This window comes from Pyrus communis, chromosome 3, assembly GCF_963583255.1.
Source record: "Pyrus communis chromosome 3, drPyrComm1.1, whole genome shotgun sequence".
NCBI classification, from domain to species: Eukaryota; Viridiplantae; Streptophyta; class Magnoliopsida; order Rosales; family Rosaceae; genus Pyrus; species Pyrus communis.
Genome location: NC_084805.1, coordinates 29,896,796 through 29,913,550, shown reverse-complemented (window position 1 = coordinate 29,913,550; position 16,755 = coordinate 29,896,796). Strand labels below are relative to the sequence as shown.

At 38.2% G+C, this 16,755-nt stretch overlaps 3 protein-coding genes across 4 annotated transcripts; 2 read left to right on the top strand and 1 right to left on the bottom strand.

Annotated features, from left to right (window-relative positions):
• The first annotated feature begins 1,663 nt into the window (after positions 1 to 1,663).
• Positions 1,664 to 5,661, top strand: LOC137728043 (uncharacterized). 2 transcript variants are annotated; one of them, XR_011067921.1, is made up of 14 exons: positions 1,664 to 1,985; positions 2,171 to 2,265; positions 2,371 to 2,538; positions 2,643 to 2,773; positions 2,931 to 3,078; positions 3,217 to 3,491; positions 3,580 to 3,704; positions 3,981 to 4,024; positions 4,103 to 4,234; positions 4,432 to 4,509; positions 4,641 to 4,723; positions 4,842 to 4,924; positions 5,200 to 5,260; positions 5,342 to 5,526. XR_011067921.1 is itself a non-coding variant. In XM_068466921.1 (14 exons), exons 1-14 carry the CDS (start codon positions 1,856 to 1,858, stop codon positions 5,507 to 5,509), a joined length of 1,761 nt encoding a protein of 586 aa, XP_068323022.1. In that variant the 5' UTR covers positions 1,666 to 1,855; the 3' UTR covers positions 5,510 to 5,661. The 2 variants fall into 2 exon arrangements, 1 of the variants encoding a protein (XP_068323022.1); XM_068466921.1 differs by having other exon boundaries at positions 1,666 to 1,985; positions 4,802 to 4,924; positions 5,342 to 5,661.
• A 577-nt stretch (positions 5,662 to 6,238) lies between these two features.
• LOC137728626 (uncharacterized protein At4g22160) lies at positions 6,239 to 6,739 on the bottom strand. The gene has a single exon (XM_068467357.1). It carries the CDS (start codon positions 6,737 to 6,739, stop codon positions 6,239 to 6,241), a length of 501 nt encoding a protein of 166 aa, XP_068323458.1.
• Positions 6,740 to 7,063: 324 nt separating this feature from the next.
• Positions 7,064 to 10,997, top strand: LOC137728044 (plant UBX domain-containing protein 4-like). The gene is made up of 4 exons (XM_068466922.1): positions 7,064 to 7,263; positions 9,614 to 9,899; positions 10,152 to 10,247; positions 10,425 to 10,997. The coding sequence occupies exons 1-4, from the start codon at positions 7,133 to 7,135 to the stop codon at positions 10,803 to 10,805; spliced, it is 894 nt and encodes a 297-aa protein (XP_068323023.1). The 5' UTR covers positions 7,064 to 7,132; the 3' UTR covers positions 10,806 to 10,997.
• Positions 10,998 to 16,755: the final 5,758 nt, after the last annotated feature.

The following is a 16,755-nucleotide window of genomic DNA, read 5'->3' as shown; positions in this document are numbered from 1 at the left end:
TCTTCAATTAGAACTTTTGGTATGTGATTTCTTATAAACCTTACCAACAAAGTTAAGGGTTCTTTGCGTTCAAAAACTTTTTTTTAGCTTAAACGTAGAGTGATTTTTGGTATTCATCCTACTCTCTTTATCAAATTATGCTATAACTAATATATTTGTACAAAATAAGTAATCATACTTCATAACGTTGTGCAGATCGAGCCCGCGGGGCGCCAGATGAATGAATTTGCAGCATCAGCAGACTAGAGATGAGGGGAGAGACAAGATGATTTAACTCTTTGGTGTTTGTCGTTTTGTGAAGTTTATTTCTGATGCTTGTTGTTTTGAACGAGACATATTTATTTTTATTATCTATTAACGGATTTGTTTCTTATTTATTTATTTATTTTTGTAATAGAGATACTAGGAAACCCCAAAACGCATTGGCCATCCAAAATCAAAAATTAAAAAAATTATAATAATAAAAAATAAAAACCCAAAAAAAGGATCTCCAAGAAAGAAGCATGCATGTTGACAAACTAAATTCGGATGGTCCAACAAAAAGCAATTGGAAAGAATACAAGTTATAGGAACTTAAATTGCCTAGTCGTAAGCATCAAAGGACGACACAGTGAGTGATGAATGATGATCATCAAGGATTCAGAACCCTGTGAGGGTGCCAGGTCCCAACCAGACCCTACTTATCTACTATATATGGCTTTGTGACTTTCGGTTTCCTAGATAATAATAACGTTTTGAGCACTTACTTATAATTGCAATATTACTGTGATGATATCTCAATTCGATCAAGCAATATGCACACACCAGCTCGTATCTTATGTTTATTCTCTATATCGGCAAACATTGAATCGATCAGTGATTAGGCCAATTTAATTCTAATGTTTATTAGGAAGAAGATGTATGCGTGGACTAATAGAAAGGGGTGGTGGTGTACACGCGCGCTTATTTTATTTTGAACCTTAGCGCAGGTATTGTTAGAAAAATGATTTTGGTGTGTTTCCTCAGTTCTATCACTTTTGGGTTGTACTTTGTGCTGCGTATTTTTGGGATGTTTTAATGAAAAGTTCACGTTACTATTTATTTTAACGAAAAACTACATTTTTACACTAAAAAGTTAAACCTCATAATATTCCCTTTATCCTTTATTTTGTCCTCATCGTTAAAACTTAAATTTTTCAAACTCTTTTCATTAGTTTTTTTTATTTTTTTAAGCCCTTTATCATTGATCCTGGGTTTGTGAACCAAAATATGCTTTAGCTTTGCTCTCTGTTTCTTTCAAAATATGTCAACGGTGTTATATAAACCAAATGACTTGTCACTTATAGAAAACAACCAAATTTGCAAATCAAATAATATGTTACCAATAAGAAACAAGTATATTAATCAAAACTTGAATAATTATCCAATCATCAACCACCACATCATTTGATTTACAAGATTTGATCTCTTAAACATTATTTTTAATAGAAACTCAACTCATTTATTAGACGTTGAAGCTAAACTCAAAACTCAATCCGTATATTAAACAAGAGTTTGACACGCTGACCCAAGATCCATCATTTAATAAACGGATCTTGACAGGTTGACCCGAAACTAACACTTCGTTGTAAATTGGGCCCAAAATTAGAGATGGGCTTTGTCTGATAAATTTACAAACAACCCCACCCGTTAAAAACGCAGTTTTCGTGACGCAGCGGCGACACCAGCAACCACCGGCGGTGCCTTTTGGGTGGTTGCTTGCTTGCTCGCTCTATATATAAGGTTTTTTAGTGGGTGCGGCATTCCGCGCCACAATTACGCATACAATCAAACATAGCGGTCAAAATTTTCACTTGAGCTCCTCAGTAAAGAAGCTATGACAATTTTCCGACGAGTGCTGACAGCTGCTCGGACATGGCGATCCGTCCCCGTCCGCAGAACCCCAAACCCTAATCCTCCGCGTGCTCTTTCACCTGACCTCGCTATTCCTCGCCTTCTCTGCCACCGTAAGTAACCCCCTCTAAACTTGTAAATTTGATTTAACTTTTCTGAATTTCAAGACATTTTTGGTGCTAAATGGTTTGAATTATTTGTTTTTATGCTCAAGAATGTTTTTGTTCGTCAATATATTAATTATAATTAGTTGGAATTGGATAAGTTCAAAATTTATGCTTATGATTGCCAAATGCAGGGTCTTTTGAGCACCAATCTCTCGTGTTTCCAACTGTGTTGGCTGGTTTGATCGGACTTGGAGGCATAGAGGTGGCTTATGCAGATGCAGAGGAGGTACCTGTGCATCGATTTTTCTGGAGGATTATGTCGATTTCAATACGTACCGAGTTAAAGCTGCATTCTTGAACTAGTTTTAATGTGAATTTTTTAATTCTGCAGGATATTTCCAAGCCCGCTTTGCCTGCTGACCCTCCTGCTAGTGGAAGTCATGTAGACCTGGAAGAAATTACCAAGAAACAACGACAGCAAATTCTAGACCTCCTCAGAAGTAAAGGAATTGGACGCGGTTTTTATCCCCCCTTTACCGTTGCTGTTAAGGGACAAAAGGTTATTGCAGTTAACTGAATTGTTTTGTGTGCTTTGTTCTCATAAAAGAATCCATGTATTGTACTCTTTCGAACAGCGTTAATACGATCTTACAATGGGTATAGGTTTCCATCAAGTTCCAAATTCCTCCGGCGTGTGAAGCTTCACAGCTGATAGCAAATATTGCTTCTCATCTTGGAGTAAAGGTAGAAGAACGTGGTGGTGGTTTAGATATGTCACTACGTGCTTGGGACAGGTATTGTTAGAGCATTGCTTTTGGTCCTTTCAGTGTTTCCTCAGCTCTAACTTTAACAGTTGCTTAAACATTATGTTCGAGCCCTTCATCATTAATTGCATTTTTGTGAACCCAAATATGCTAAGTAGTGCTATCTGTTTCTTTCGAAATATGTCAGTGGAGCTGCTTGGCAACTCATGCTAACTCGCCCAGAAAAAAAGAAGGAAGCTGGAGGTGATGGAGGGGAATTAAAAGATGTGAGTAAGCATGAAGGAGATTTGCAAGTTCTCTTGTTCCACTCAGTAATTACCTCCTCAGATAGAGCTGTAAGTCTGTTTTATGCAGTTTATGAATATTATTGCAATTTGTCTCCTTTACTTTGTGCGGCTTCAATTACCAAACTCCAAAGGTAAATAACTGGTGGAATTTAAGATTTTCATATCGGTCAGCATAAATTATTGCAGGAAATTGAATTTATGAAGGATGGGACCTTGAGTCCCAAAGAGCTGGATGCTCTGGTGTCTGCTTTGCTATTAGCAGGGACAAAGTTATGGCAAAATAGTACCATGGAAAGAAAACCGAGGGAAGATACCACGACACAAATGCCATCTGCAGATAAACTAATAGCTAGTCTTGAGTCCATGGGAGTGAGAATTTATGGAATTAATGAACCCAATGTTAGTTCCACAAGAAAAGAGATTTCATGGGACAATATTGCTGGATATGATCAGCAAAAACGGTGGGTAGATAACTTTTTTTTTTCTTCCTTAATATATGAAATTAATAAACCCTATGTTTCTTACCAGCTACTCTTGCTCATTGTGTAGAGATATAGAAGACACTATTCTGTTGGCTCTGCTTAGTCCTGAAACATATGATGATATTGCCCGTGGGACTCGTTGTAAATTTGAGTCAAATAGACCTCGAGCTGTACTCTTTGAAGGGCCACCAGGTGCACTGATCAACCTTGTATAACTTTCTATATTTGTCAAGATACATTTTCTTCAACTGACCTACTGAATTATTCTCATATCTTTTATTCTTGCTTGTCGAGAGAATGAGTTGGGGAGATTTTGGTTACCAATAGTTTTAACGACAGAAATAGTCTTAGGGGTTTTGCTAAATATTGAATGTGTGAGCATAGTCCACTTCTTTTGTGCCTGCTTTTTGCAACTTACGAGAATTATGCAAATGCATTAGTGTTGATATAATGTGTATCCAATTTTAGGTACGGGGAAGACATCTTCTGCTCGTGTCATTGCTAATCAAGCGGTGAGCTGCTAGGCACTACCATTTTTGGTCTGTTAATCTTTTGTTAATCTATTCTCATGTTCAGTGACTGTTTCGCAGGGCATCCCATTGTTATACGTACCCCTTGAGGTTATCCTGTCCAAGTACTATGGTGAGAGTGAACGATTATTAGGAAAAGTCTTTTCACTTGCAAATCAGCTTCCAGATGGTGCTATCATTTTTCTGGATGAGGTAATTGAAGCAATAAATCCCTAGCCACCTTAGAGACATTCATCCCAACTCCCAAGTTTTATGATATTTCTGTGAGACTAGTAACATGATGCCCTTGTAGGACTGTAGTCGTATTTTGTATCCTATTTGAAATCATGTAGTTGGAGGTTGTACAGTGTTGTGATAACATTGCTTTCTGTTATTTTGACTCTACTCAGATTGATTCTTTTGCTATTTCGCGTGATAGCGAAATGCATGAAGCCACACGGAGAGTCTTATCAGTTTTATTGCGACAGGTGAAATTTAATACTCATTACTTCACAATAATGCTGAAAATGAAACTTTTATTTGAGTAATTTGGGTCGGAAACTTAGATGATTAAGAAGCTAAGTTGACGCCCTTATTAAGTATTACTCTTTCCGCACAGATTGATGGATTTGAACAAGATAAGAAAGTGGTTGTAATTGCTGCAACAAATAGAAAGCAAGATCTTGATCCGGCCTTGATTAGGTATGTTTTCTTATTTGAAGGATGATAGAACCCTAAGTTTCCATAATTGTTTGCTCACTTTTAATCAACAATGTGCAGTCGGTTTGATTCAATTATCATGTTTGACCTACCTGATCAGCAAAATCGTAAGGAAATAGCCGCTCAGTATGCAAAGCACCTGAACGAAGCTGAATTAGAAGAATTAGCATCAGCAACCGAAGGGTAAGTTTAGGTTCTGACGAACAAAAATCTTTTACCTCATTTCCCCAATTTAATCACCATGTGCATGGCAATGCCATTCCGACTCCTGATTTTTACTTCGTGGGAACGAGTTATTCTCGACACCATTATGAGTTTTTATGGGTCAATGAACTTTAATTTTATGTTTATATGCTACAGAGTACAATTATATCGTTCCTTGGCTTATCAATCTAACAATGCTGTAGTTTTGAAATTGTAATGTCAGTTCATGCTTTTTCTTGTCCTTCTGTTTTCAGAATGTCTGGAAGGGATATTAGAGATGTCTGTCAACAAGCTGAGCGGTCGTGGGCATCAAAGGTAAAGAATATCTTCATCTTCGTATCCCTCTCGCTCTCTCTTACCGTAGTTTTGGCAAGCTCATCTTCACGGTTTTGACAGATAATCCGAGGACAAGTACCCAAAGATGGAGAACAAGGCCATCTTCCACCTCTGCATCATTACATCGATAGTGCTAGGAATCGACAGAAGGGTCTACTCAGTTCCGCACAGCAAACACCCCAAAATTCCGACTCCAGCACAGAGAAGCGCAGACTCGTAGTTGATTAATTTCATAGATATGCTTATTTATGGGCATATAAAAGGCTATATATCCATGATAATTTTATATGCGCCCCAAATTTTAGCAGACAAGTTAGCATATAACCAATGTAATGACTAAAATAGTAAATTTCATCTACAAAATTTGATCCCCCAAGTCACTGACTGAACCAATGCAAAAGCACTCGGCCTGGTCGTAAGACATGAAGGATGACTTATCTTGTTCAAGTCGCTTGCAATCTTCAAACGAAACTTAGGCAACTCGCGCTCCGGCCCAACCCGCTGCTTCTTTGCTTTTAACCACGACGCCTCCCTCGCCTTGGCAATCTCCAACTCCGTCTACTCCATCCTCGGACTATAATTGCCCAGCCCTCTGCAGTTCGAGAGTCGTATTGGCATTTGGCAGAGTCAGCATGGGATTATTAGTTGTTCATGACCATACAACTAAGGCAAATTAAATTACATCCTTTTCCTCCTTCGATTTTCTTTTTCTCTATTCTTACGTGCGACTCTAAACCGACTATGTAGGAGTACAAGGATAGAGCTCTAAATCAACTAAAAGGTCTAACTTTTGGCGCAACAAAAATCATGAAACTTTAAACGAATAATACAATGTCATGTATTTTAACTTTACATTGCATTATTGATTAGGAATGTTACCGCTGACGTGGCAACATGCCTAAATGAAAGGCACAAACCAATGATGGCAACCATTAGTAATTATTACCAATGAAATGACTAAAATAGTAAATTGCATTGAAGGAGGCTCAAGCCGAAAGCCCCTTCCGACGACGGCTCGTCTTCTTCGACTCGCTTCCTTTTACGACTCGGACGACTCTGCCGCTGAGAAACCAACGACGCGATCTGCAACTGAGTCTGCAGCAGCATCTGTGTCAACTCGGTCTCCAGCTCGACCCGCTGCTTCTCCGCCTTCAGCCGCAGAGCCTCCCTTGCCTTGGCCATCTCCAGCTCCGCTTGCTCCATTCTCTGAATCGACTCGGACACGACTCGGAAGCTCGCCGCGAGTCCCGACAACCGCGTCGACTCGCCATCGGAGTCGGAGGAGCTGTCCGAGTCGGAACTCAGCGTCGCATGAGAATCTTCGTCATCGCGATCGACTAAGTTTGGATGTACGGCGGATAAGGGTCCGGCATCGACGGCGTGATTGAGACGGCCCGCGCTGTTGCGCGCGCTCCGGTTCTGTATTGTTCGACTGGTGCGTAATGCCATTTTCACCATCACCGTTTGTGCGATGTTCTGCTTCAACTACGAAAAAGCGATTTTGGTTGGCATTTTACGTCAGCCGATTTACAAAATTTTAATAGAGGAATTTCTATACGGTAATTTATAAATGGGTTCGGTCAGTGGTCACCGAAACCTCAGTGTGCGATGTGCAAAAACATAAAACAGCGTGGCTCATTTGAAAAGAACACTAAAGATGAAATTGTGATATGTAGTTAGCTCAAATTTGAGGGGTGTAAACTGTAAATTTCAGAAATATATTTTACACGCGCATCTGAAGTGCGTTGAATACGTTGCGTTGAATACGTTTTAAGTGACGCGCTCACAAAGCTGGTCAGTCAGTCAATGATCAAGATCTCTCCCTGTCTGGTTTCGACGCTGAGATAGCAAATGGCGTCGGAGGAGAAGAAAAAGAGTCGAACCGGAGGAATCCGTACACTTTCCGATCTGAACCGGAGGTCTGCGGACTCGGACAGTGACTCCGATGGCCCTCCGGAGTACTACACTGGTGGCGAGAAAAGGTCCGTCCTTCTCTCTCTTTCCGATTACTCCCTTTTCAACATTTCTTTCAATTTTCGGATCATAGTTTTTATTCGGTTTATGAAATTCTTCTTCTTTCTGGTTTGTTTGTAATTATATTATTCCCATGTTCCGTAAATTTTTGAATTTTACAGTTTTTATGATTTTCGTTGCCTATTCTTCACTCCTGTTTGCCAAATTATATAAATTAAAACATAGAAATCTAAATTTTTTGTGTTTTGGTGAGAAAAGGAGGCGTTTTGTCATCAATTGGGTTGAAAGTAGGATATATTGCCTTTAATTTCGTTTTGGTCAGATGGGTTGAAACTGTTATGGAACTCTTAATTGTGTGTAGGCTGTTAGATCAAGTCAGACTTCCAGTTCCGATACGAACTCTTCAGTTTGTTATCTCAATCTTCCGGCCTTATCCATGAAGAAGTCTATTAGGTCCAGGTTGAATTTGAATCATTGTTAGCCAGATTTGTGAGCTGTTTGTATTTTTGAATTTCAAACTTGCCGTGTAAATAAGGTTTTCAAAACCTTCATATGATCTGTAAACCATTATAAATACAAGCAACCCATCATTGTGAGGGTATGCAAATCGAACCGATAACCTCGAGTCTTGTAAGTTTTACATGTTATTAAGAGCCCTTACTGTCTAACGACAAAGATCCTTCATTTTTTTTTTTTCCTAGCCCATCACCTTCGCTGACAACAACAATGTCAACGCTGCCCAGCCAACCAACCCTAACCCCTGCATCTCCCCGTCAATCCATTTTCATCTTCCATGACCACCATTGTCAATATCAAACTTGACAGGACCAACTATCTCGTATGGTTGGCCCAAATTCTCCCCATGCTCAAGATTCGCGATTTATTAGGGTATGTTGATGGTACAACTGTATGCCCTCGAAAGAATCTTCCTGGAAATACTGATGTTATCAGCCTACATGGCATGGGTGCAACAAGATCAGATGATCCTTAGCTGGATCAATGTTTCCTTGGCGGCGTCGGGCCTTTCTGTTGTCACAAGCAAGCACACTGCTCGTGCAACCTAGGAAACCCTTGAACAACAGTATCTGAGAATAGGATTCTTTTTCTGCAAAATGAACTCCTTCAAACTAAGAAATGTGATTTCCGTTGTTGATTACATTGATCGTATGAATTCCATTGCCGATAATCTTGCCTAGATGGAAAACCAGTTAATGATGATGAATTGGTTCCAATAATTCTGAATAATCTTGCTCTAGCACGTGATACTCCATTGACAATCAATTCAAAAGCAGGACCAAGGTTATTCAGAATTATTGGAACTAATTCATCATCATTAATTGGTTTTCCACCTAGGGCAAGATTATTAGCAATGGAATTCATACGATCAAGGTAATCATCAACGTAAAGATCACTTTCTTAGTTTGAAGGAGTTCATTTTGCAGAAAGAACCCTATTCTAGGAAGAGGACGCATACCGTTGTTCAAGGGCTTCCCAGGTTGCACGAGCAGTGAGCTTGCTTGCGACAACAAACAGGACCGACGCCAAGGAACCATTGATCCAGCTAAGGATCATCTGATCTTGTTGCACGCATGCCGTCTAGGCTGGATTATTCTTTGGAGGGCATACAGTCGTACCATCAAAAGTAGGCGTTTGTCATCAATTGGGTTGTAAGTAGGATATAGTCTTTAATTTCATTTTGATCCGATGGGTTGAAATTGTTATTGAACTCTTAATTGTGTGTAGACATTTCTGGGTTCCATTAGGAAACACATTTGTAGGGGCTTATGATGGCTCGAAAGCGAGTTTTACGGGAATCCGCTGCAAGTTATGTACTATCTTGTGTCTTAGTATTACAACAAGAATACTTCCATGTATGATTATTGAATGTTTATACTCATATTTGCCGAACTCAGTGATCAATTTACAAATAATGCTCACACACAAAAATAGACTGATGGAATTTTGATTGGTCTGTGAGATTCGGGTGAAGAGTAAGAAATAAGTAGTTCATTTCTTGATAATATGTTCACTTAGTATTCTATTTACAGGTTTGCATCACATATTGGTTCCGCTATGTATCATAATGGAGCCTATGCCTTGAAAGGAATAGTATGACTTTATGCACGCTGTGCTTATTTCCCTTTTTCTTTCCATGATTTGTTAGATTGTGTTTTCAATTCACATTTTTAATCTTATGTCATGCCTAAGTCTTGATTTCATGGCTAATGTCCAAGTTTCAATAAAATCTTATTATTTTATCCTTTTTTTTGTCATACAGAAATTAACAGGTCTAGGAGCTGATAATTTTTGCATGAAATTTTGAAGAAAGTCTAACATTGGTAATTACAATATTTGCAGTGGAATGCTTGTCCAGGATCCTACAAAGGATAACGATGTGGATTCCATTTTTGATCAAGCAAGGGGGTTAGGAGCTACAGAGGGGCCTTTTGATCCTTCCAATGCATCTTCAAGCTCCAGAAGCTTTGCTGGAACTGGTAGATTACTCTCTGGGGAAACTGTACAACCTACTCCTGCACAGCCTGAGACTGTTGTTCACAACATCATTTTCTGGTCCAACGGTTTTACTATAAATGATGGCCCTTTAAGGCGGTTGGACGATCCTGAAAATGCATCTTTCTTAGAGGTAATGTCAATAGAAGTTTGACTAATTGAAAAAAGAACAAAGAAACTAGTAGATTATAGAATCAATTGTTGTTGTGGAGCTTGTTCATTAATGTCCTTTAAACTGGTTTTCTGTACAATCTGCGTTGTTCATTGATTTCCTTTATTAATGGCAACAAATTACTGATGCGCAAGCACTAGTTTGATTTTGCTCGGTTTCGTGATATTCTCATAAATGATATTTTATATCTGCCCATTCTTTGTCTCAATGCAGAGCATAAAAAAATCTGAATGTCCAAAAGAGTTGGAACCTGCAGATAGAGGTACCTCAGTTCATGTTAATCTAATAAGGAGGAATGAGAAGTGCCCAGTGAGTTCTCTCTTTAAGATCTCCTTTGAACAATTCCGTTCGGAATATTTTAGTTGAAGATTTTCCAGTGAAGTCATCTGTCTCTGCTATCAAATGTATTTTAAATTTTTATGGCCTGTTTTCAAGGCCAGTGGACATATTTTACTTTACAAGTGATTAATATTTATGTCCTTGCAGGAACCGGTGAAGCGACATGTTCCATTTCAGGGTGTGGGAAGAACTCTAGGTAGCAGCTCTACTCCAGCAGCATCCGAGCCAATGACTGCATCGACTCCTCTCAACACTGCTCCAACCCCTTCCGCAGGCCTGGTTGTGGATGAAAAGTTGCCATCAACATCGGTTCAACTTAGGTTGGCTGATGGAACCCGCATTGTTGGACATTTTAACTACCACCATACCATCAGTGACATTCGCGCTTTCATTGATGCATCAAGGCCTGATGGTCCAAGAAATTATCACCTGCAGATTATGGGGTTCCCTCCCAAGCTCCTCAATGATCCGAGTCAAACAATTGAGCAGGCAGGTCTCGCCAACTCGGTTGTGATCCAGAAATTATAGCCGGCTGGACCATGATATTTTCTGTTTGTCCATTAGCAATATGTGTACCAGGTATTAAGAACCTGAACCTGTACTGTTTAATCCATACGTACATTGTCTTTCAAGATGTCGGTCTGACGATAAAAGACGTCTGGAAACTAGAAAGCATCTTCGTTCAATTTGGCGTCCCGGAAGCAATTTTCATTTCAGCTATTTGGTTTTGGCATGGAATGGTTATTTATGCTCACTTGTAGAGTTCTGATAAAGTCGGAGCTTTTTGTATCATCTTCAGTGTGGCTGCCGTATGCGGTATCTTGATTTTTCCGCATACGGGAGATGCACTGAACATTTTCTCCAAAGGGCTTAGAGCTCCACCTTATCCTGGAACACCTCCGATATTTTTCAGTTTTATTTTTTTCAGAAGGGGTAAGTGAATGCTTTTTTAATTTATTTGTTAGTTTAAAAATTCATCAAGAATACCTTCTTTACAAAAAAATTAGTAGTAACGCTTCCAAAGGCCTTGTGACCCTATCCTTAATGTCTGTTAAACACACTTCTTGTGAAAACTCAACGGTTGCATTTTTCTCAAAAAATTGTTAGATAATGTTCACGATTTTTATAGTTTTGCGAATTTTTACAAAAAACAATCATGAAACCATTTTTGTGCAAATTCCACTTGCATGGAAAGCTTCCAAAAATAATCATGTAAGCTCCCACATATCACTTCCGAGCTAAAGCTATTTTTCTTTTATTAATTAATTCGTAAAAAAATACTTTGGGGACTCAAAAAATGATAATACCACTTTCAATGCCTTTCCGTTAATGCCCTTGAATCATTTCTTACAAATCTCAACGGTACAATTTTTCTTAAAAACTGTGAGCTAAGAGCATTTCTAACGAAGAAATGCAAATTTGAGATATAAAAACTATATTTATATCTTATTTGATATTTTCAACTGCTATAAATGAAAGTTCTACTCACATGGGAAGGATGTAAATTTGAGAACTCGTTTTATTTATTCTCTTTGAATATTAGTAGGACTCATCACCAAAACATATAAAATAAAGGGTAAATTACATTTATATACATCAGGTTTGGGGTCTTTTTCAATTCCTTACAACATCTTCTAAACATTTCACTTTCATACCTTAAGTACTATTTTATTTCAAAATAATACATCCGTTACATTTTCCATCTATGGATCCGTTAAGTGCTGACATGGTTGCCACATATATGCCACGTGGCAAAAAAAATTATTTAAATAAAAAAACCTGAATTTTCTCAAAAAAAAAAAAAAAAAAAAAAGGTAAATTACACTTTACCACCTCAGGTTTGGGGTCAATTTCAATTCCTTACAATATCTTTAAAACATTTCACTTTCATTCCTCAAGTACTATTTTATTTCAATATAATATATCCATTAAATTTTCCATCCATTGGTCTGTTAAGAGCTGACATGGTTGTGCCGCGTGGCAAATTTTTTTATTTTTTATTTTTTTTATATACATTAAACAATGATTAATTAAAGAAAAGTTTATAAAAACAAAAACAAAAACGCAGAAACCCATCCCTTTCCCCGCAATCCCCCACCCCTCTCCTCCACTCTGTTCACCTCCCCCAACCGATCCATGTCGTTGACCTCCCTCTCTTCAAACCCTACGCCCCCAAATCCTCAAAACCCTAAAAAAAACCCTCTTTCCGCCGCACCCTCCGCCCCTGACCTCTAAATCGAAATATCCATAAATCCTAACCCCGACTCTGCTGCCACATTCACCCTGAATTCCTAGCAGGGCGGGACATACTGGGCATCGGCTAGACTGGCAGTGGCAAGACGGCGGCATTCGATCTACCGATTCTGCAGCGGTTATCTGAGAACTCTTTTGGGGTTTTTGAGATCTCCCTTCTCTCTCCACGCCTGACGCCCAGAAGAACTCACACCCAGATCCCACAGAAGAACTCACACCCAGATCCCACAGAAGAACTCACGCCCGACCCCACCGTATGCGTCGCTCTGTCAGAGGCACGCATGTGCGCTGGATTGACCAAGGCGGCGGAATATGGGTTTTTGGTAGGGGTGGTTCGGTATGGGATACCATACCAAAACTAGTATCCCAAATCCCAAACCAAAATTTTTCGGGACGGGAATTTGAAGACCAATCCCAAACCAAATTTTCGGGAATCCCGAATTTCGGGATTTTGGGACAAATCGGGAATCCCAAATTGAAATATGAAATTATGAATTGTTCTTCAAATATATAATTCAAGAACACATTCATGAACTAGGAATTTCATTTTCATTCACACTACTATTTAATTGAACACTGGCATGCCTGACTGTTTTTATCATAGTCAAAATTCAAATTAATTAAACCCTTTTTGCAATATGTTGAGAGACAAACTAATCAAGCCTTCTAAAATCATCAGTCATGGCAGCAACAATAATAAAATCCACATGAATATCAAACAAAACATGAAAAATATGCAAGGTGTAGGGCATTCCAGGTTGCAGAGCATGAATTAGAAACTACTAGCATCAATTATAAAAGAATAATATATATATAATAATTAATATTATATATTTTCGGTTTGGTATGGGATTCTCGAAATATCGAGAAGCCAATCCCGAATCCCATACCGAAATTTTGGGATCGGTTCGGGATAGCATCCCAAAAATTTCGGGAATTTCGATTTGGGAAATTTTTGGTTTGGGATCGGGATTTTTTCGGTTCGGTTCGGGATTTTTGGGAATTTTTTCCACCCCTAGTTTTTGGAGATCATTTGAGCTGATGCGGCAAGGTTGGTAAGGCTGAGGCACCCCAGGGTGGTGCACGTGGTGCAGGCTCAGGATGAGAACAAGAATGCCATGGCAATGGTGACTGCCGGATCTGAGTCGGCCGAATGTGTCCATGGGGTGCAAGTGTTCGCAACGGAGGCGAAATCGTCGGTTCTAGAGCACCAGGTGAGGTGTGCGCATGATAAGGGGTGAGGTAGGGGGTTGTGGGGTAGGATGGGGGGGTTTGGGTTGCGAGGAAGGGGAAGGGATCAGTTGGGGGAGGAGAGGGGATTGCAGGGAAAGGGAAGGGATGGGTTTCCGGGGGTTTTTGTTTTTTGTTTTTGGTTTTTTTGAAACTTTTCTTTAATTAATTATTTTTAAATGCATAAATTTTTTATTTTGCCATGTGGCACAAATTTGGCAGCCACGTCAGCACAAATGTGGATCCCATATTTGTCATGTCATCACTTAACGGTTTATTTAACGAATGTAAGAAATTGAAATAAAATGATAGTAAATGTATGAAATTGAAATGCTTTAAAGATGTTGTAAGAAATTAAATTCGAGCCAAAACCTGAGGGGGTAAAATGTAATTTACCCTTTTTTTTTCAATTTTTTTTCTTTTTTTGAGAAAATTCAGGTTTTTAAAAAAATAAAAAAAATATTTTATTTGCCACATGGCAGACATTTGGCAACCACGTGACATATATGTGGTAGCCACATCAGCATTTAACAGATCAATGGATGGAAAATGTAACGGAATTATTATTTTGAAATAAAATAGTACTTAAGATATGAAAGTGAAATGTTTTAAAGATGTTGTAAGGAATTGAAATAGATCCCAAACTTGAAGTATGAAAATGTAATTTACCCTAAAATAAAGGTAAATTTAGGTTTTTTTCTACATCCAGACGAAGATAGATAATTGATGTTCTGCCGTTGGAGAATTTTCTGACAGAAAAAATATAAAATACAAATTGCAAGACATACTATATCTTTCCTTAGAGATGCCCTAACACTCATATTTTGTTAATGTCTACAAAAACCGTTGACAAAATAGATTATTATTTATCTTCCCTTAGAGATTCCCTTAGAGATGCCCTAACACTCATGTACTATAGGTTTTTATCTACATCTAGACAAAGATAGATAATTGATGTTCTGCCGTTGGAGAATTTTCTGACAAAAAAAATATAAAATACAAATTGCATGGCATATTGTATCTTCCCTTAGAGATGTCCTAACACTCACCATTTTTTATTTTGTTAATGTCCACAAAAACCGTTATAAAACCTATTTCCGTACAAGTTCTTTCACAATATATAACTCATCAATTATAACTCACGATTTTCCATCACATATAAGAATGTCTACAAAAAACCACAATAAATATATTCTCGTGTTATTTTCATTAAACTTAAGCTTGTGGAAATTCAAGTTGGACATTCCAAAACTACATACCACCATAGTAAAGGGTAAATTAATACAAGGAGGCACATTCGACGTCGACATAGTATGTGGTCTGGTTTCCATTTCTTGGGGGGATTGAGTGTGGGAAGGGAACTAATTAGGCATCTCACTTTGCGAAACAGTCGAGCTCCGTTCATAGTGGCATAGAAGATTGGACACCAAAAAGCCGTACGTTGTCGGCCAAAACATCTGTTTTTATGCCAATATATATCCTATTCCTATTTAAAGATGAAAGATCTTTCTGCATGATTAGAGGTTTGGTCGCCTAATCTACCAGCCACACAACATGATAGATGTTTATTGCAACCAATATATAATGTCAGTAGCGTCGTTAATGGTTGAATAGTAGTTTACTACGTGTTTGTATAAATATCTGGTTAATAATCATTTACCATGTAAGTGAACAGAGATGACAACCGAGTATGTCCCGTTTGAAAGAGCCAAGACTCCACAATCCCTTTTAAAGAACCTCATCTCCAAGTCCAATCATTACCAGAAAGTCTTCCCCTTTTATATACCACATAATGGTTGTATTATTCCTAACGACAAAATATGAAGATAAATTAGAATGTTGATTAATACCATTTCCACCTGCAGGAAGCAAAGATTAATGGGAGCAAAGAGGCACCGCAAAGGGAAAACAAGATAAGCTAACTTCAAAGTATAAAAGCAAATAACCCCTTTCTAGTTGGCTGGGAGTTGTCGCCTAATGGAATCCATGATAAGCTTTGTAAATGTTGACTAATGGTAAATATTCTCTTGTGCAGTTCCCTGTCAAATTAAGCCAATTATGTGAATTTTTCATTTCATTTTGGTTTATTATAGAATATTAAGCGATTCTGGATTGGACCATTGTAAAGATCGTGTTTAGTTCCTATACACGACCTTTTACAGATTGGAAGGAGCTTTCATCCAAATAAATGAATTAGAGTTCTTCTGAACCGTGTAATTTTTCGAGAGCAGTTTCAAATATCCTTCGCATCAATCTTCGGCCTTGTGTTACCCGCGGGACTGAGTTAGTGGTTGTTGGGCCAACTACGACTTTTTCTATGAGCACCTCATAATTAAATGATGAACTTTGTTTCTCTTATTATTATTCTCCGATTTATTTTTATTTATCAGAAGCTGAAACAAAAGAAGAGTTAGTAACAGATTATCAAATCGAATACTCATATTTCAATATTTTTTGTGTCTGAACCTCGGTTTTATATTGTAAATACATACTTTTTATGAAGGCTTAGTGTGCCCTTTTTTGGTATGGTGGAACGAAATTTCTGCTAATGGGCTTATATATTAGTTTTTTTTTTTTTTTTTCAAGCAATTTTAGATGTGTCCGGTGCACGATATACAATTGTAAATAAATAACAACATGGTGAGATCCATCACACACACATCCGTCGCTTGTTGGTATTCAATAATTTTTATTTTCTTTTCTCAATCATTGGATTAAAAATATTGGAAAGCTTGCGCTTCTCCAATGGAAACAAAGCCCCATTGTATTATTCCTATATAAATTTTAGATTCCTCAGTGCCATAGAATGACAGCTTTGGCAAAAGCAGGGTCTAAAAACCAAGTCCTTGATTGGGGAAATAAGGGAAAAAGATATCGAAACGAGACAGAAAACAAAGAAGAAGCTGGAAGGCTGCATTTTTGGGAACAACATGCAGAACATAGAGCCAAAAAGAATAATTACTATATGTTGCAACATGATTTGTAAATATCTACT